We start from the raw sequence: 20,381 nt of genomic DNA, 5'->3' as shown, positions 1-20,381 counted from the left end.
GGAAGAGTTAAGCTCAAGAGTCGCTCGAAACACTTCATGGCACCTGCGTCAGTAAACTCCATGTCCACGTACGGAAGAACCCACGGTGGCAAGGTGGACGAAGCTGGCACCGTAGGGCGAACACCAGGCAACACTCGGTGAGGCAACGGCTCAACCGACGGTGCACCACCACGACGCGGTACCGAAGTGTAGGTGGCCGTTATCATGCGCCCAGGTCCAGCATCGAGAGTCCAAATAGACGGACGAGGAGACACCGGAATAGGAGGTGAAGATGCTGGTGCTTGGTGACTTGCCGGTGACGAAGGAGGCGGACCGCCAACAATGATTGGAGAAGTAATCATCGGCGAAGGATTTGGCCGAGGTGGAGTCGGAGGACGCGCTGGGCCAAGATTGCTCCAGTTTCCGTCGGATTCTTCGATATCTTCGTCATCAAGTGTGCTTGAATGATCGGTATGTGGCGGAACGTCGCCGCCACCACTGGGGGCATCAGGAGAATCGTCCACCGAAGGTTCATTGTCAAGTACGGAATTATCGAGGTCATCATGTGATCGACCGATGCCTCCGTACTTTCAGCCAGCATGGCGCGCAGCGAATCCTCGGTGAGTCGTGGTGGACCACCAGCAGGCGCAGGAGGAGCAGCAGGAGTCATCTCCGCGGATTCAGCGGCGACAGGGAGTGCCACAGGAGCTACCGCAGGAGGTGCTGAGTCCGGGGCAGAAAGCTCCGGAGGACCGGCTGATGATGCTGCTGTCAGGGGAGGTGTAGCAGACTGAGGGGCGTTCGAACCCTCGGTCTTGCCCTCCTAAGAAACAAGACTAGTAATGCATGGCGATGAGCAAGGCGCCGATGATTCAAGAAGAGGATGAGCTGACGTACCTCCAACTGCTCACGTTCGCGACGTCGGCGAGGGTTGAGACGCTGAAACACGTCGGACACGGCTCGGTTCAAGCGCCTGGACATACGGTGACTAGATGGTGAATTGGAGAATGAAGAAATGTCACCACGGGCACCAATACCGTGGCTTCCATTGCGACAGGGGCAGTTGTGGTGTAGTGTAGTGATTTCTCCGTAGTTGCGGATTATCACCCGTCGACAAAGACGTGACACCGCCCAAGATGTTCAAGCGACGAACCCTCGGTCATGATGTACGGAGACGCCAAGGTGCAAGGGACTCGACGGCGTCACTTCCGAGCTTTTAACGAGTATTGGATACGGCCCGTATGTCACTGAATCCAGGCTGTCCTTATTACTAATAATGGACTGGCCGAATTCGCATTCAGCAAACCATCTACGGTACGAACCCTCAGTCGCGGTTGGGATGAGCTCGCGGAAGACTCGGCGACCCTTGGAAGGCACGTACACCGTCTGCAACAGGGCGCGTACCGTTAAAGATGCTCATGCGACGGTGCAGACGACGCTTGGCATGCAAGAAGACCCATAACGGATCATTGCTCACTTGATATTTGTAAACTTGATTAGGACTTCTTATTAGGAATAGACCCGAAAGGGTAAGCTTAAATACAGAACAGAATTTCCACTCAAGCACACAGAGCGACGTCCGGCTACAAGGTAAGCGTCAGGTCAAGCTTGTTTGAGTGTGTTATGCCTGTCGGTGAACTCGAAGCTCTGTAGCGATGGTTCATCCGGCAAGGCCAAGAGACTTTGTGTATTGGCCGATTACTATCGGGAGGTTGTACGTGACGGCATATTGTTGCCTATTTGCACGACTGGGGGTGCTTGAATTGCATCCCTTTTATTCTTCCAACCGAGTGTTGAACACTCGGTGACCTCGTAAAAGGCTTACCCGTGCCTGGTACCCTTCCGCTGTTGGGACCACGAGGATTCTAAACACCTGCTAGCTTTGCTCGTGCTAGTATCGTGCTCTTATTTTTTACTGGTTGGTCTATATAAGTAGTTTACCAGGCCCAGTTTGTCCCGGTGCAAGGGCAGAACTGGGGTCTTCAGGTCCGCCCGAACGGTCGTTTACTATCCTAGTAGACGTATTGTTGTGGGAACGTCCTAACTACATTTGTAGCTAGAGCTCACGTGGGAATTCCAACACCACACAGCCCACAGTAGTGGTCAGGCTTCTGCGAATCGCTGCGGGCGATCGAGTATCACTCCACGGGATGGGCTATGGCGCTTGTCGGCGTACTCGCCCAGGAGAAGCAAGGATCTCGCGAGACGCGCGGCAACGGTAAGCGCGACCATGAGCGCAACCCGGCAATTCCGGGTGCTATTCGACGGCTAATACCACTCAACCGGCGCGGCCAATAGCCTTGCCTCCTGAATGCGGCGGGGCTACCATGCTCCTGATGCTCGCGAGACCTGCGCGGCAACTCGAAGCGTGTACACATCTGGTCGGATCCGCTACCTGCGCGTCTACAAGACTGGGTGGACCACACGTATGGCTCCCATCACACGAACCAAGGCGACAGTCGCTGATGGGACCGAGAGATTTGTAGCTCGACATCCTTTCGGTTCGAGGCCCAGATAAGGCAGGATAATACAAAGATTCTGCTGAAGTTCTGGCTACGAGCATCCTTGGCAAACTGTGTTCGGACACGCCCTTCCCGATAGAAGAGAGTCTGGGGGCGGAGGTTAAAGTGGGAGATAAGCGGCGGGGGGAGGGGGGTTGCCGCGCGAGCGAGACATTTTTCCGGAAGGCCTTCGTTTCGCTAACGAAATCCTCTCCTCATCTGCCGATGTACCGGGATCCTCGCCTTTCAGGCTCACCCTAACCTGCGGTGGATCGCTACAAGTGACGTCTTCGGCTATACAGCCTCCCTTGACTATACAGTCTGGGTCGACTATACAGTCATCCTAGTTTACACGCCCTCCGGTGGGCAACCTATCCAGGTCAGTCGACCTGAACACTAGCGAGTTTATACGACAAAACGACCGATGCGACAATACGAAGTCTACCAAGGTCAAAATCCCGATGAATCCCGATGTATCTGCAAGCATGCCTTCGACTTCGGGTACAAGTCGAGCAAATCCAGCCAAGCACACTCGGCTAACAGAGATATCACAGGAAACATACTTCGGATCGGAAGTATCCCACGTCGCCCTGTATTCTCAAGTCAAACCGCCAACCAAATGCATAAGAATGCACGCCGGCGACGGGACCTGAACCGAACAGTTTAATTGGCTACGCTCGGGAAGGTCATGGCCAGCTTCGGCATAAAACTACCAGCGCCTGATTTCCCTACAACGCAAGAAGGCACTGATGAGCCTATGTACTTGCTTAATAAGCCATTGCAACGCTCTCTGTCGGAGCTCGCACGCCGTTCAGCTTTACCACTACCGGCGTTCGTGGAGCTGGTTCGGGGACAAACGGAGCGGGACTATCGCTCGAACAAGAATCTGCCCCCCAGCGGTTCTTGGCGGTCTATGCAGATAATACAAGCACTTGGCGCACAGAAGATTGCTCAAGAAGGCGTCGAAGTTCAGCTTAAAGAAACGCCGCCTCGACAGTCTGTTCGCCCAGTGAAACATGGTTCTGCTCGGGACAGGATCAACATCCTGCGCAAGAATATCAGGAAAGAACAAGATGCTCGGAGGTGCCTGGTCCTCGACATGGATCGTCTGAAGCAGTGGCCAGAGATAATCATTAGTCCCTTCGGCGTCGTAGAGAAGGGAAGCGAGGACACTAAGGTTTCCAGCCGTACAATCCACGATCTGTCATACCATGAAGGAACATCGATCAACGATTGCACCGATCACACAGCATTACAAAGCCTGATTACGTCCATTGCGACGCGGTAGCCCGGGAGAATCGTAAAACGAAGGTAACATTCCTCGATGTACCGGTATACGTGATGGCAGGCGACGTGGCTACGGCCTTCCGCAACTTTAGCATTCACAGCAACAGCGTCTACCTGTTTGCCGAGATGATCGAGGAGGAGAACGCACTGGTGATCGAGCTGTCCGCGCCTTTCGGAGGGACAGGCTACCCCGGATTCTACGAGATATTCGACGAATCGATTTCCCACGTTCATGGCCGTCATACGAACGCAACTTCCCCGGACGGCTCCTTCAACTATAACTGGGTGGATGACCATATCAACGTAGCAGTGGACGTAGGAATGACGTGTTCCGACTTGGACCGCTCTCTCTGCTACGCCATGATGACCATTCTGGGCGCTGACGCCATCAACACTGAAAAGATTACTGAGTGGAAGACACGCCAAGCGTTCTCGGATTGAAGTTCGACTCCGTCGATGAAGTGTTTGCACTACCCATTTTCAATATCCAGATAGCACGCAAGACTGTCGCATTTTCTTACTGCGCCTCGACGCTGACCCGAAAAGGGTATCGGTCGTTAATGGCCCGCTTACGGCATATAGCGACCTACATTCGGGTCACACGACCGTTCCTACAGCGTCTCCGCCACCGCGAGACCCAGCTCTGTCGATTTCAGTGCATCGCCGTGACAGACGCAATGCGAGAAAACTTGATCTGGTGGTGGCTTATCCTGTACAACCCTCAGTTGAACGGTGTGTCTCTGAAATTCTTCAACGACCTCCCATCTCTAGATGTTGTGCTTGAAACGGACGCGTCAGATTTCAGGTTGTGTGCTCTTGACGTACACGCAAAGACTGAGCGAAAGCTGATAGCGGAATTCAAAACTGGAGCGGCCAGCGGATTCGACATCAACTTTCGCGATCTCCTGTCTTGTGTCTTCGCAGTGCACGCATGGGGAGAGCGATGGCTCACGGACTGTCCTATCGACAGCAAGCCGCGGCATGTGCATTTCCATATCGACAATACATCCGCTTTTGCATGGCAAAACAAGCTGGCCTCGCGCAACCCTAGAGCTCAACTCATTAACCGCTTGCTAAGCTGGTGGGAACATCATACCGGCTTCGGTTTTCTGCGTCACACATCGCCGGATCAGAAAAAAAGTCGCGCTGACGCCGGTTCCCGTATTCCCACTAATACATCGGTTGCAGCTGTGTTTGCTTCGCTAACCCCTGGGTGGTGACAGGTGGCCTCGTCGGCGGACAGCCAAGGCCTGGCCAGTATCTGGCAACATATCTCCGCGCGCACTCCGTTGCCGACTCCACCGGTGACCAGTACAACCGAACCTTGAACAGGTGGAGAAGGGGGGCTTCGCGTCGAGGAATTTCATCCTGGCTTCATGATATGACCATAACGGACAAGGTGCAGCATATTTCGGACTTCGTTTTACATGGATTTCAATTTGGCTTCGGGTCCGGTGTCCCCATCCGGAGCGACTTCATCATGGCGGTGCTTCATGGCGTTCGCCATTTTTCCCCAGCCTCAGGATACGTGTTTCCGCTTGACCACCCGCACGTCCGTATGCTTCTTAAGGGAATAAGCCGTCTCGACACACCGCGACGTCGTAAGGCACCCGTGTCAGGCGACCTATTAGAAGCCTACTTTCGCGGCTTGGCCATGGGTCATCCCCGTGACCAAGCCCTAGGGGGGGAGGGGGGGGGGTAGTGTGCTTGGCGTTCTTCTTTCTTCTGAGACGATCAGAGATCGTGGCCATCCAGGGAGGATCCTTCAAGTGGTTCGCGCCGAGCTCAAGCCATCATGGTTGTGGATACCGCTGGACAGCCGACTCAGCGCCCGTCACAGGCTCAGGCCGTTTGGATTCGCCTGACTGCGCTTGGCGTTCTTCTTTCTTCTGAGGCGATCAGAGATCGTGGCCATCCAGGGAGGATCCTTCAAGTGGTTCGCGCTCCGAGCTCAAGACATCATGGTTGTGGATACCGCTGGACAGCCGCCTTAGCGCCCGTCACAGGCTCAGGCCGTTTGGATTCGCCTGACCGGGTCCAAGACATATCAAGGTGGGGCTTCAACGACAAGAATGTTATCTCGCTCTAGCCATCAGTTTTTGTGCCCCGTGTTCGGAGCGCGTTATTCTCCTTCAAGCTAGGCCTCCCCACAAACATTCCAGCCGCTGTGTACATCTCACGCGGGGGCCGACCAGCCTGTGTATCAACCGAAGACGTGTCCGGAGCCATCAAACGCACCGGCCAAGACCCCCGCCGGCTCAGTTCTCATTCCCTGCGTGCCGGTGGAGCTACACACATGTACCGATCTGGCACGGATGCACTCACAATCCAGCTCCACGCTCGCTGGGTTTCCGACGCGTACAAGACATACACCAGGCTCTGCAAGGAGTCCGTCACCACGCTTTCGGCAAACATGGTGGCAGCTCCATCGCGGGATTCGACATTACATTAGTGGAGCCGATTGCATGACCATTGAAGGGGCACCGCTCTCCTCGTGCCTTTTTGGATCGAGCTGATGGTCATTGCATAAGCTCTCATTAATGAATTGGTTCGTGTCACCCTAAAGACTGTGGAAAGGTGTATTCCATAGCGAAGTAAGGGAATTGTGTTTTCCAAATCAGTTTTTAGCTTCGATATACCGCAAACCTACCGGTATATACTCTTCCCCTGCTTGCTGCTGGTCACACGTGGCGTGTTCCCTCACCTCGTATTTGGAACAAGAAGCAAGCAGCCAAGAAATACCTGCGTCTCCTCGTCCCTTTTCGGATCGAGCTGATGGTCATTGCATAAGCTCCCATTAATGTATTTGTTGGTGTGACCCCTAAAGACTGTGGAAACGCTCTTGTTATCTGTAGATTTCCTCGTCCAGATCGGGCGTCTCATCAACCTGCAACCTGTGACGCTAGATAAAACTTTGCCGTAACTCTCACAATTGCCCTGGACTCCATTGCCATCACTGTTGATTAGAAATACTTCACCTAGTCGAACTTTGACGACATATTATTGGTGGATTAAAACCGATTACGCATTCTTTAAAAAAAAAATTTCGTATCAGCCAATTTAAAGTTGATATCTAATAATATCGTTTGTGTCCAAGAAGAAAATATTATTGCACTCTTTAATATTCGTTACATCAGCACTCACATAAAATAGCTTCCTGAAGCGGTTTTTCGTCGTATTAAAACAAAATAAACTGCTATTTTTACCAAGCGTATTCTTAACCTGCAGCAGCTAACGGATGCGCCCGAATAAAAGCCCCCTACCGAATAGTGTCCTGTGCATGCCTGCACTATTAAATACAAGCCCCTCCTGAATAGAGTCCTTATAAAAAAAACTACCAAATCTATTACAAACTTGCTGACCAGACGTCGATCTGTTAAATCTTTCAGAGTTAGATGATGCGTTAGACGATATTAACCTGGTACACGAATCATTTCAGCAAGGAATAAAGTCCTCACCCGTTTAAAGTCCTCTCTGTCACTTTCGGGCGGCACTATTAAATATGGTCCGGACTCTAATAGGGCGCGTCCGTTACATATACTCTAATTTCCCAAATGTTTGTTTGCTCTTCAGAATCGTTGGGTTAACACTTTGACTTCGACAGTGCTAGAAAAAATGATGGTGAGAAAATGAAGTTCTCGCGCCCTAGATATAAATCTAGATGTAAATAGCAAAAACTACGCGAAGAAACTTGTAAGTATTAATACTTGTATTGTTAGTAAATACTTGATGGCAACACGCTTTTAGCCGAACTACAAGAAGTCCAGATAGCAGTCCAGGTAGGTAAACTTGGAGCATTTCATTTTTAACGGTTACATTTCCAACCTCTATAAGTATATTTTTCAGTAGTACGCGATAGCCACAGTAGAGTTATTTCGTTATTTTAGACCTTTTGTGAGACCTTTTGTGAGTTGATAGTACGATGGTGAGAGCCATCTGTTCATTCGAATGTCTCATCACTGCGCGTGGCATTGAACGGAGCCGTTCAGCGGACCCTTTCCCATGAAAATCACATGAATCTCGCCATGACCAATAATAACTCTTGCTTACTTCCTGGAAACCCCTTTATATCTATACAACATATCTCTAAAAGACGCCTGTTTATTTTAGGACGGATGTCATCAAAAGGTCTCATTGAAAAAACCTTGATGAGGTTCCACATTTGACTTGACTTTGACCAAAAATCAATTTCGCACTGGGGCCGATTTTTAGCCAACCGTGATAACCCCAATTACTGATTTATGGAAATGCTCCAAAAATTATATGATGATTCTGTTGCGGTAATAAAGGTACAAGATAAGAAATCTTGTACCTTTATTTCCGCCAATCACATTAAATCGTCAAAGGTTTGATTGGTGGCTCACTTCAAGTGAGTCACTTCAGGTATTTTTCAATACCTTATAATAGCTGACTTACATATTTGACTTATACAGTACTTTGTACTGGAATTAATTTGTTGTTTTATTCTAATATTAATAACTTTATAATACGTTTTAGACATCTAACGAGCAAAAGTACATGATTTCCCGCTCAGCAAAGTGATAAATTCCTTTAGCTAAGGATATGGAGAGTCTTGTCGTAATTCCGGATATATATGTTTATTTCACCATCCCGTGATAGGAACTCTACATTGTATTCAATCTGCCAGCAAAGTATGAGGTGAGATGCAGACCTTGTTTTCCAAGTTGAGGTTGGGGGGGGTTGTTCCTCATCGCGCGAAGTCGGTCATCTTCAGGGCGTTGTACTTGTAGCTATCGTCTCAATCGTGGCAACCTCGACAGGAGCGACAGTCCACCTAAGGACAGACACGCTGTCGCTCGACATCCCCTTCAGAATTCTTTTCGGGCCGCATGAAACCCTCGAGAATGACGATGAAGAACAGAGGGGTGTCACTTTCACGACAGTGGAGTCCGTGACAGAGTCCTTAAAGATCTCAAGTGAGCAACTAAAACTCTAACTCAAGGGCGGGACCAAGTCAACTGACGACGTTTTTAAGGCATTTTCGCTTGACACTGCAGCCGAAAAGGTTTTAGCAAACCCGCAGTTGCAAGCATGGATCGGCTACATGAAGCTTTTCAACAAGAAGAATCCAAAGAAACAAACGAGTTTAGTGACAACTCTCGCGTCACACTTCGAGTACGATGGTCTGGCCAAGGCCATTGAGGCGGCCAAGGCGGTTCCACAGACTGCCAAGCTTGCCAAACGCCTTGAATTCGAGTTGATCCAGCGCTGGCTGACTCAAGAGAAAACCCCCGACGAGGTCTTTCGGCTGCTGAAACTTGATTTTCGGAGATACGATCTGTTTGAAAAACCTGAAATGTTCACTTGGGTGAAATACGTGGACGATTTCAACAAAATGTATCCAGAGCAGGAGACGACTCTGCCAAAATGTCGGAGCTCATCCCCGACGAAAGCGCACTAGTGAATATGCTGATCAAGGCGAAGGGCGTTGCGAGTACAGAGAAACTCGCGCAACGAGTACAAGCCGAGCAGACCAAGTCCTGGCTGCAGAGTGAGAGGATGCCTGACGACTTGTTCACCCTGCTACGACTGGACAAAGCAGACAATGATCTGCTTGCGAACCCCATTTATGATGCCTGGATTAAGTACGCTGACGATTTCCGTGAGATGTACCCCAAGATAAGTATGGATCCCATTGCGACAATCGATGAGCATTACTCGATTGCACAGGTGGCAAGGATGATTGTGAAAGCGACCGAGTCACCAAAAACCCAGAAGATCGCGTATCGATTAAATACTGAACAGTATCGAGACTGGCTCAAGAGATACCACCCGGCGGAAGCGTTCATGAATTTGGAGCTGGGCGCAGCTGGTGACAAATTGTTTAGGAGTCCTCTGCTAGCCACTTGGCTGAAGTACGTCGACTTTTACAACAGGCGTACGAAAGGGAAGGTGAGTGTAACATCGCTTCTTAGACAGCGCTTTGGCGATGAAAAGCTTGACAAGATACTGGTTGAGGCGACGACGGTCCCCGCTACAAATAAAATCGCGCTGTAGTTACTTCGATCGCTGCGAGAGCGTTTGAAGAGATCTGCGAAGCGCAGGGCAGTAAAAACCAGATAATTTTTAGGCTCGGCGTCAGATCTCGAGAGACTTTAACCGACGAGTCCTCAGTACTACTGACTCAGTAGTACTCCCAAGTCAATCCGAGCATGAAGGTGTCAACGACCACCAATGGGGCGTAGACGACGTTGTTTGCTTATTTGGCTTTTACTAATGTAGTGCTACAGTAGTAAGTGCTCAATAATACGAATCTTATGAATATTGGAAACACCATCACATGAGCTAAATTTTACTGTAAAAAAATAGAGCATGTGGTAATCAGTATACGTGCTTTTGCAAAATTACTACCGCTAGGGACTACCGCTGCAGCACACGAGAAGTTCAAGTAGAGCCGTCTTCTCACTTGGCCTCTAGCTCAGCAACCAGCTTGTCGTCCTTCTCCTGGCGACGACGGCGCACGTCGTGGTTAAATATGCGCGCAATGTTGACTTCGGTCGTGATGATCTGGTCGCGCAAAAACGACAGATCCTCCTCAATCTGGCCCTACAGTCACCAAACGCACCCGCAAAACGTTAGAGCTTTCAGTCAGAATGTCCTCAATCACCAGTTTTCCGTACCAGTCTTTCCGTGGCTGAAGCCACGTTCTTTTCCAGGAGCTCCTGAGCTTCCTCGTACGGATACTCGACCATGACTTGAGCTCCCAGCCAGATGCAGACCTTTCCCACGTTGCAGTCTACTGAGGCCTTGGCGTACACATTGTCCGACAGATTAAACTGCGTCTGGAGCGTCTCGCCCTCGTCCCGCTTGGCAATAAGGTGGCGCACCATGTCCAGATCCTTCTGGGTATCCGGGATCTTGCGCTTAAACGTCTCGCGGTTCTTCTGGAGACTCGTCTCCATGAATTTATACTTGCTGTACATCTGTTGCAGCGCTCCAACAAGCGGTTCGATGTTCTTGACGCCACACGCGTTCATGAAGGTGTCGACAGAGTCCTACAAGGCATTTGTATTAGTTCACTGTGTTTTTTAAGGGGTTAAGCGCAGAACATACGACGAAGACGGCGGAAGGGATGCCACGAGGGTTGCGCTCGCCCATGATGGCGGCGTTCATGCGCGCGAGCGCCTCCGGTCTCTCAAGGCCCGTGGCCGTAGGGGTGGAACTAGCCATGTTACACAACTACAGGCTGGGATCGATTCAATTTGTTTGTTAATTAGTGTTTTGAACATAAAACACGTGTAGTGTACTTGGCGTTCCCGTGAAACATGGTCAATGCAGCAGCCTAACCTCCTCGAACAGACATGTAATTTGCAATGGCTACGGTACCTCGTTCCTAAAGAGTCTTTATATATCTCCGCCGTCAGCTAAGGATTTTTTTAATGGCACATGCTTATCACTTAGCTATTATAACCGTCGGCAAAATAAGGCTGGGTGACTAATTGTTCAAGTCTTCAGAGATCACTTTATCACTACCACGGACATATCTGCGTCACATTTGCTTGGGAAGGGTGATCACAATTCCGAATCGCTGATTGGTCCGCGTCCTTTCGTTCACACTGCAACATGCACGTTGCAACTCCAATTTTGTCTCCCCACCTGTCTCTCGACTCTACATGTACTACCAGCGCGGCTTCTACATCCATTGTAATAGCACCACCGCATGGTCCGCACGCATGTCGGTAACAGTGTTAGTCGCGCTGCGCGACCAAAGCCCGCGTGCCCCACTTTGTTTTTCCTCCCTCCTTCGCCATCATACGCCGCCGATTTTCTCATAGAGCTCCAATAGCGGATGTTTTGCTTCGCTCGGGCCGCGGCTGGGCTTTCCGTCTACTTCGCCACTGTGCAGGCGTCGGTCTCCGTGACCATCTCCAACAGTTGCTCCGTGTCGGTGGAGCTGTACGACAACAGCGCCGCCACAACACTCGCCCCCGGCAGCTCCACCACTCGATCGCTGGCCAACGGATACGTGGGCATGTTCCGCAACGGCGTGTCCGATGAAGCTACTCGTACGTTGCCATTTAAGTTTCATCCGGATGAGCTCGCCGGATATTGGTGCTGACTTCATCCTTCATTGATTTGTTGTAGTGGCTGAGATATCTGTGGACTCGGACGGGACCCCCTGGTACGACATTAGCATCATCTCGCCTGATCCAGGCAGTTGTATGAGCTTGAGCGCCTGCCAGGCCCAGACTGGCAAGACGGGCTTCAATACACCCTTGCAAATCACTCCGCAGGATAACCTCGGCGAAGGTACGTGCGAGGTGCTGACTTGCGAGGCTGACGGATGCGCGGATGCCTACCAGTACCCAAGCGACGACACCAAGACGCACACATGTCCGAAAGGGACGAGTTTTGAGGTCACGTTCTGTCCCGGTGGTAGTGGCACCAGCAGCACGACGACCTCCAGCACATCAAACACGCTGACGGCCACGACGGCAGCTCCCACACCCACTACGGCTACTTTAGCGCCAACCACAGCCACACCGACTCCGACGCCAACGGAAGCGCCGGACTCGAACTTGAATGCAGCCTCGAGTAGCATTGGAATTCAGGTTCAGTCTCAGAACTACGCTAGTAACTTCACACTGAGTGGTGCCAGTAACAGCGCTAGTGCCGGATCAGCAGGCAACGCAGGTGCTGAGACTACTGGTGACGCTACCAAGTCGATCAAGGCTTCAAAGGATTCTACTGTGCAAACTACTGGCAAGACGACAGCTACGAACTCTAACGACTCGAACGGAGCTGTGGAGGTGACGACCAAGTCTTCGGACAACAGCACCTCATCACTCACCTACATTTTCGTGATCGGTGGCTGTGTGGCTGGTCTCGCTTCCGGTGGCTTCATCTACGTTGTGCAGCAGAGGAAGAAGTCTCTCGATATGGAGGCCAAGAGCCCCATGGACAGTTGTGATCGCTCGTGTCGCGATGTGTCGGTGTTGGTGTCCACGCCAGACTGCAGTGCCCGTTTGTAGACCATCTTCTACCTCCGTTTCTAAGCATTCAACGTGGATCTCTTCAGTAGTTTCTTCACATTGACTTTCTGTGAATATGATAGTTTTGCTTTTTTTTTTTCCTCGTGAAATTACGTGGAGTTGGTTGCCATAAGAAAATGATGCCTTTAGTTTAGTTTTGTCAATCCGAAACGCCGATCCGCGGCTTCTCGGCAACAAAGGAGTACAGTATTCATGACGGAGGATGAGATGATCTCAATGCTCGATAAGGCTGATCCGAGTAAGCAGCAGAACGAAGTTGAGACAACGGTAGCCATCGAGAGCAGTGAGCCAAGCCCCCTTAGACGAGAGCAGGTCACAAAACACCTCAGTGTCCTGGGACGCAATCCATTCACACAAGCGCATATTTACACGACAGCGACGCTCACGGATTTGTATCTCTCGGACATCGATGTTATTCGTGAGTTTCCGCACATTCAGGTACGTTGATCCTATCGAGTGCAGTTTCTTATCGCTACAATAATTTCCTCTGTTCGGTATCCGTAGCACTTGGTGTGTAGACAAAACGAGCTCCACTCCTTGTCTCCTCTACAGTATATTCCATTGCTGCTGACGCTGGATGCTGCTGAGAACCAGCTCACGGAGGTGCTAGACTTTAAAGTCCCAAAGTGCTGTCCGGATAACGCTTGGGTGGATGGAGCTCGCTGGATTGGCTCGATCCTACGCAAAGCCACACTTGACAAGAACCAGATCGTCTTTATGCCACGTCATGAGCTCGCATATACACATCCATTCCTGCTGGAACTGCGACTTGCTCAGAACGCTATTGAGGAGATCTCGGGTGTCAGTCAGCTCCGATTCTTGCGACTACTAGACCTCTCACACAATCGCTTGACGTCCATGCGTGGATTGGTGGGCGATGAGGATTCGTCGCGTGGACTGCAGGCGTTAGAGACGCTGCTGCTGGGTCACAACCAGCTCACGGCTACTGATTCTGGAGTGACCTTTCTCCCTCGATTGGCACACTTAAATGTAGCTCACAATCAGCTCAGAACGTTGTCAAGTCTCGGGGTGCGTGGCTGCTTTATTGTTGATATATTAGTTTGTAACACTAACTAACACATATTGGTAACAGGATTGCGTTCGATTGCAGCGATTAGATCTCGCGTGTAACAACGTAGCAGATATCAACGAGCTCAATTGTTTGGCAAATCTGCGGTATCTGGGGGAAATTGCACTTGACGGCAACCCGCTAGTAGAGACTCAAGTCTCGCGCGTATTTTATCGTGCTCGAGTTCTGCGAAGGCTGTTGCAGCTAGAAAAGCTGGACGATGAGCAAGTGACGTCCAAGGAGAAAGTCAAGGCGCTCGTCATGCATGGTAGCGATCTAGAAGCGCGACGGCAAGTGTCAGCTAAGTACCTCCCCGGACAAGAGTTCACCGATTTTCTGTACGTAATGCAACTTCATCAAGTTGAAGAGCATGTTGAAGGATTTGCTGACAGCAAAACCCCATTGGACACTTGCAGGCCCCCGCTCAACTTTGAGGACGACGAGCAGCTCGAGCTTCCACTTCGCCCTACGCCTCCGCTGGGAGATAAGACAGGCAGAACCTAGTGAGTGAAATATAAAGAGAAGGTGGATTATGCCGGGGCTCGTACAGGTTTTGCGTCCACATCTTTTTTTATTAATCGGTTTGGGATATGACGCACGGTTTCGTCAGCAACTTAGTCTTCGCTGTGACTCCTTGGCATCATCGCCCCCACTAGTCACAACAGCTTTCCCCGAGCAACTGTAGCCAAAACGGACGCAGCCACAACGCCTTCGGCTTTAGCAAAACCACTGCAGCGATCCTCAGCGCTTGCTAGGACAGATCTAGTGTAAATGGCAGCTATTATACTACCGGTAGTTGCAGCTCAATGCCACGCTTTTTCGGTGGCGAATTGGACGAGGCAGCACCGTGGGAGCAGTCCAGACTGGATCTAGAAGATCCGGCATGAATCGCCCGCGCGTGGCTGCTCATACTCCAATAGACCTCACAATGCACACCCATCGATTGTGGTAATGGCTCGCACACTGTTGGACAGCCAGCTTTCGGCAACGTCGTTAGCAGCCGTTTTAGAGAGCGCTGTTGCCGTGACTGACAATGACCAAGCAGCTTGATTCCAAAAACGGTGAAAGCAGTAAAATCCTGACTCAAGACACTTCCTGCTGGCGGCTCCCATGCTCGTAATTTGTTGCCACAGGTAAATGTTGTTGCGCGAAAGGCCGTAGAGCCATCGTTACTCAAGTAGTCGTACGACTATGAGGTTAAGCAAATACGGTTTCAAAACTCTATGATTGGTCTAAATAGGTTCTGAATCCATTCTCACAGCCAATCATCACGTGAAAAGATGATGCCTGCAACTTGCCGAGACCAAAAGGGTAAGTCCGGACACCTCACGGCACTCTATGCGGAAAGCCGTTAGAAAAGTTGCAGAAAGCTCAATAAGCCACTAGCGCTGGGGACGTCAAAAGGCTCGTAACTAATCCGCAACGTCCCGTTGCGTGGTTGAGGATTTCTCCAGTATTTATATCGTACCTAAAGGCAGAGGCAAATAAGCTGCAGGACATCCGGGGGGCCCCCAACAGCTGCCCAGTCCGCAACGCTCCATCGGTGCGCCACCAGTCGAATGGCAACGCCAGATTCGATCTCTAATCGCTCCAAACTCTAACGCTTTATTGCGTCTCTATTTCGCAGGCCTCTTACTTGCAGGATGCCAGCGCCTCGACGAGCGCTGCGTCCTCCAAGTCCCGCACCAACCAGCGACTCCAACTGCACCAGTCCGCAGTATCAGGCCATCTCCACGCCTACACGAACGAGTACGCAAGAGTTCGACTTGCTAGCGGACGAGGTGGCACGTAGTCGCAGTCACTCGCACGCTCTATCGGCAATCTTAGGGGCCAACGGTCGCGTCTCAGTGTCGGCCTCGACGTCCATGGACTGGAGAACATCCAGCCACGTGCAACTGCAACTGGCAACTTCTACGACACAAATCCAACGCGAGCAACTCGTCGAGAACGAGGAGAAAACGGAACTTCCCGTCCGACTAGTGAACTGGCGACGACAGCGACGACGCTGGAGGAAAATCCTCTTCTGGGTCGGCGCCGTCGCCCTCTTTCTCGGCGTTTTCGCATTAACTTTCGCAGCTCCAAAGCAAGTGGAGACGTTGGCGCCGATCGTATTGGGGGCCGGCTTGAGTCTGCTGTCGACGCTGCTAGTGCTCGTGTCGTTTCTAAGACGACGGCGAATGAGGAGGAGACCCAACGAGCTGCTGGCGTTTGTGGCGCTGAGTGAGTTTGGCCTGGCGACGCTGACGCTCGTCCACGTCCTCACGTTGTGTAGTGCAGAGGACGGAAGTTGCCGTCCAATGGGGATGGCCATGTGCAGCGTCTCTGCAGGTCTAGAGATGTTTCTGTTGCTAGCAGGGGTGGGGTGGTTTGGGGCGGCAATTCTGCATCTCTTTGTGTCGGTCTCGAACCCTTTTGCCAGCTACAAGAGGCAACTCGTGCTCTATCACGTGGTCGTCTGGGGTCTCTCGTTAATTGCCAGTGTGGCAACCCCGTTGATACTTTTCACGAGTCATTCGCAAGACCAACCCCCACTCACTGACGTACAAGTTTGTCGCATGGTGGCATTGATCTTGCCGTTGTTGCCGACGGACGCTGGCAAGTCTGTAGCTCTGCGAACACGCCGATTGGCGCAATGGCAGACGCTGAATCTCGAGTTCTGGGGCTTGTTAGTCGCTATCGTCGTGTTTGTAGTCGTCGCTGCTCAGCTGAGTCTCGTCGTGGGCTGGTGGCGCTCCAATAGCGGCACGATCATCGCTCTGAAGGCTCGTCGTCGCCTTATGAAGCGGATGGCCATCTACGTACACGCCCTCAACGCCATGTGGCTCGTTCTCTTGGTCGTTTTCTTCGTCTATCGCTCCAATGCGAGCGCTCTAAGCTACGTACACGTGCAAAGCGCCAGTCAGCCCACAGACGGAGGGATGAACATTTTGAACGCCTTGTTCCACTTTGTACTAACGGGCAAAGGCTTCGTCACTGGCGTCGTGTGGCTCAGTGTCAATAAGCCTTGCTGTGCATTCGGCCTCGTGCTCTGTGGTCTGCATCAATGCAAAGACAGCGACGACAGTCCGTCGTTAGGACAGTCCGCGTCAGGATCGTCCCAGTCCGCGTCCATATCCGGGTCTTGTAACCGAGATATCGGGGCGCCGAGAGCGAACCAGGCCGCGATCCTGTCTGAAACAGTCGTGTCCATGGAGGCAGGAGTGCTGGCTCCACACGAGACGCCCATGCTGTCGCCGTCATCGACTCTGTCGAACTTTGAGGCGCACGAAAGCGTGCGAGAGAGCAACGCCGTCCGGCCACACGACCCACACTCTTTACCAACATTCTCATCCGTGTTAGAACCAGCGGCGGTGGCTCGATCGAGTCGCTCGTCCTCCTCGTCGTACGAAGCGTCCACCATGGAGTCGTACGAGGCCTCGCAGAACAACGAAACACTGCAGCGCGAGATTATTTATTACACGGTCTGTGGCATCACCAAGGCCATCATTCGCTCGGCCGAGCGCGCACGATCTTCCGCAGAGTCCGGAGCCGTCACGGGAGAAGAGAACGTCGCCAATACACGAGATCGCGACGCTGGATTGGTGGAGACGACGCTGTTTGTAGGCGCCGAACGGGACTCGACACTCGTCAACAGCTCGTTCATTTCACACGTGCAGAACGTGACGATCCTCTCGTCTCCTCGAGCGTATTGCGAGTCGCGCGTGTCACTTCCCGCCGCGTCTCTGCGTCGATCGCTTCAGGTAGCGACGTTCGAGGACGACCGAGTGTACAGGCCGCGTCCGACGTCGTTCACGGCGGCCTCCACGCTGGAATACTCGAGTATCTGGCGTCAACCTCATCGCCAGCACAGTCAGAGTCAAGAGAACCCAAGCGCGCGACTCAGTCTGACAGCGAGTAGCGTCATGTTCCGCACGTTCCAGCAGCCAGGCAGGTTCTCGTTGTATCCGGTCTCTCAAGTCCCTTTCGAGTTGTTCGAGCAGGAGATTGAGCTGCAAAGCACCAGATCTTCAGTCGACGAGCCCGCGGAAACGAGATCCACACGCTCCGCCGTGTTCGCCGGCTTGCGTCGCACTGCCACGTCCGCTTTCAGTCAAGGACGAGGTGTGTTCCGAAGTCGAAGTGGCAGTACGGAACCTGCCGATTCCTCGAGTACCGCGGTGACTCGGGAATTCCTTCCGGACGATCCGAAACCCAAAGTGTTTGTGGACTATGCTCCACGTGAGTTCAGAGCGATCCGACTGGCATTCGGATTGTCGGATGAAAAATACTTGGCGAGCTTCCGAACCACAGCAAAGGAGCGAGTAAGCGCGGGATCAAGTGGCGCGTTCATGTTCTTCTCGGGAGATAACTCGCTGCTGGTCAAGAGTTTGAAGGAGAAGGAATGTCGAGCTTTGGTGGATATGGCGCCAGCGTACGCGCGCTACCTGACAGCCAACCCTCACTCGCGTCTAATCCGGTTCTTTGGCTGCCATCGCGTTCGTCTTTACGGTCGCAACTTCTACTTCGCCGTCATGTCGAACGTGCTGCATAGCGAGCGTCACACGGCCACGATCACGGAGAAATACGACGTCAAAGGCTCGTGGGTGGATCGTCGTGCGCGTCGTCCTCAACGCGGTGATCGCGTCACGTGTGCGGAGTGTGACGCGACGTATATTTTCGACGAAGGGGACTCGCCCATGGACACGGATGATGACCGCGTCTCGACGGATGACCACAGCGTCCCGCAGTTCCCTTTCCATGTCCATCGTCCCGACATCGTCTTGAAAGACTTGGACTTGGAACGCTCGCTGCAATTACCTCGACACATTGCGGTTCATCTACACGCTCAGCTAGTTTCCGACTGTGAGTTCTTACGAGATCTTGGGATCATGGACTACTCGTTGCTCATTGGCATCCACAAGTGCCACTTTCGACAGGGTAATGCGAGTGGAAATAGTGGCATTTCGACCGACTTTGACGAAGTTTTCAACCGCGAGTTGCACTTGGATGGCCCCAATAGCGGCGTGAACCTTGCGCCTTTGGGAGAGAAGGAAGTGTACTTTGTGGGCATCATTGACATTCTCCAGCAATGGGACTGGGAGAAACAGTTTGAAAAGGCCGGAAAAGTGCTGCTGGGCAAGTCTGCGCGTGGGATCTCGGCCGTCGCACCGATTGCTTACTGTCGACGCTTCCAAGCACGTTGCGCCCAGATTTTACTCGGAGGGCCAGCTCCAGAGACTCTGGATCCGGATACTGAAGTCGACCCGAATACTGTGAACGCCAACGAGTCCAAGTCCCGCCCAAACTCGAAGAATGTCAAGGAGATGGCGATGACCGACCTTATCAGTGACAGTGCATAAATGCTACTGGGAATGAAGTAGGTTGAGCTGGGTTCCCCCCCCCCCTTACCTAAGAACTAGGTGTTTGTTTTTATTTGAATGTTTCCTTTATATTTAACCCTTTGGGGATAGTTTTTTTAGAAGTTCTTGTTCATTTAACCTACACAGCTCAAGTATTTGTTTGGTCCCCGGAAAATCTTTGTTATGGTATGTAGTTTCTGTTTCTCTTTTCTTCTTTTATGCTTTTTACTGCCGTTTCAGCAACTCTCGATACTTTTTAGCCAGCTATTCCCAAAGCGCCCCGCATTTGCGAGCGACATAGTGGGTTAACGTATACAACGTGCAGAGAAGATCGGTGTGACTTCATGAGTGCACAACTTGTCCAGGTAAGAACCGCGAATCAGTCCATGGTTCCAACAACTCTTAAACAGAAGACTATCATGTATAGTTACGTAACAGTGAGGGTGGAAGAGCTAATAGTATTATTGGATATCCTTGTACGCCAGAGTAAGATCGTCGAGACAAAAAAATACTTATCAGCCAAAGTACAAATCGCAATTTAGGTACCGGTACACTAATCAAAAGAGGGACGTTTTAGCTTTTTATTGAGCTCACTTCCTGGTCGCTAAAACTTTTGCTCTATGTTGACCCCAAAATCCAATTTTTCGGGACCGTTAAGGTATAAACTATGCCGAGGAATCTCGTAATAGTCTCAAAATAAGCTAGTTCTAAGTGTGTACAACTTTGGCTTCGGCGGCCAAAAAAACATGATCATAGGAGAAAGAGGATCAGGTCGTCGGCTCAGTAGAAGCTGACGCCTCCCTACGCCAAGAAGATCAAGACTGCTGCTACTGAATACGTGGAACACGAGTAGGCAAACCATTTCTTTACTAGTGTCCAAGTGCTTCCAAAATGCTTCTAATCGACAATGTCTAAATGTCAAAACAAAATTTAAAGTATACTGTACCCCACGACAATTGAGGACGCAAAATAAAAATTGATTTTTGGTTAGGTGATGAGCTAGTGGCGCACTTTTCCTCGCTTTGGCTGACGCCCCTTCTTCCCTGGTAGGCTTTGCTTAGAGAGGATCGTTCTGGATATCGTGGGGCGTGTACGGACGAATAGGATGACTCACTTGGCTCTTTTGCTTGGTGGCGATGGCAGGATCTCCAAGTGGTCGGTCAGCCACCTTTTCCTTGGTGGTCATTATATC

General features: G+C 51.4%; 4 protein-coding genes across 4 annotated transcripts; 3 read left to right on the top strand and 1 right to left on the bottom strand.

Moving 5' to 3' along the window:
- Positions 1 to 10,190: 10,190 nt before the first annotated feature.
- On the bottom strand, positions 10,191 to 10,974 carry PITG_00899 (prefoldin subunit 3, putative; the record flags this gene model as incomplete). Its single annotated transcript, XM_002909398.1, has 3 exons — positions 10,191 to 10,334; positions 10,409 to 10,783; positions 10,842 to 10,974. The coding sequence occupies 3 exons, from the start codon at positions 10,956 to 10,958 to the stop codon at positions 10,191 to 10,193; spliced, it is 636 nt and encodes a 211-aa protein (XP_002909444.1).
- A 559-nt stretch (positions 10,975 to 11,533) lies between these two features.
- PITG_00898 (uncharacterized protein) lies at positions 11,534 to 12,856 on the top strand (the record flags this gene model as incomplete). Its single annotated transcript, XM_002909397.1, has 2 exons — positions 11,534 to 11,794; positions 11,874 to 12,856. The coding sequence occupies 2 exons, from the start codon at positions 11,578 to 11,580 to the stop codon at positions 12,758 to 12,760; spliced, it is 1,104 nt and encodes a 367-aa protein (XP_002909443.1).
- Positions 12,857 to 12,925: 69 nt separating this feature from the next.
- PITG_00897 (uncharacterized protein) lies at positions 12,926 to 14,354 on the top strand (the record flags this gene model as incomplete). The annotated part of the gene is made up of 4 exons (XM_002909396.1): positions 12,926 to 13,219; positions 13,286 to 13,810; positions 13,875 to 14,188; positions 14,267 to 14,354. 4 exons carry the CDS (start codon positions 12,989 to 12,991, stop codon positions 14,352 to 14,354), a joined length of 1,158 nt encoding a protein of 385 aa, XP_002909442.1.
- A 1,139-nt stretch (positions 14,355 to 15,493) lies between these two features.
- PITG_00896 (phosphatidylinositol-4-phosphate-5-kinase (Pi-PIPK-D9/GPCR-PIPK)) lies at positions 15,494 to 19,189 on the top strand (the record flags this gene model as incomplete). Its single annotated transcript, XM_002909395.1, has 1 exon — positions 15,494 to 19,189. The coding sequence occupies one exon, from the start codon at positions 15,494 to 15,496 to the stop codon at positions 19,187 to 19,189; it is 3,696 nt and encodes a 1,231-aa protein (XP_002909441.1).
- Between the last annotated feature and the right edge of the window lie 1,192 nt (positions 19,190 to 20,381).

This window comes from Phytophthora infestans, genomic scaffold (assembly GCF_000142945.1).
Source record: "Phytophthora infestans T30-4 supercont1.1 genomic scaffold, whole genome shotgun sequence".
Taxonomy (NCBI): Eukaryota; Oomycota; class Peronosporomycetes; order Peronosporales; family Peronosporaceae; genus Phytophthora; species Phytophthora infestans.
The sequence above is the reverse complement of the archived record's forward strand: the minus strand, read 5'-3'. Positions and strand labels throughout refer to the sequence as shown.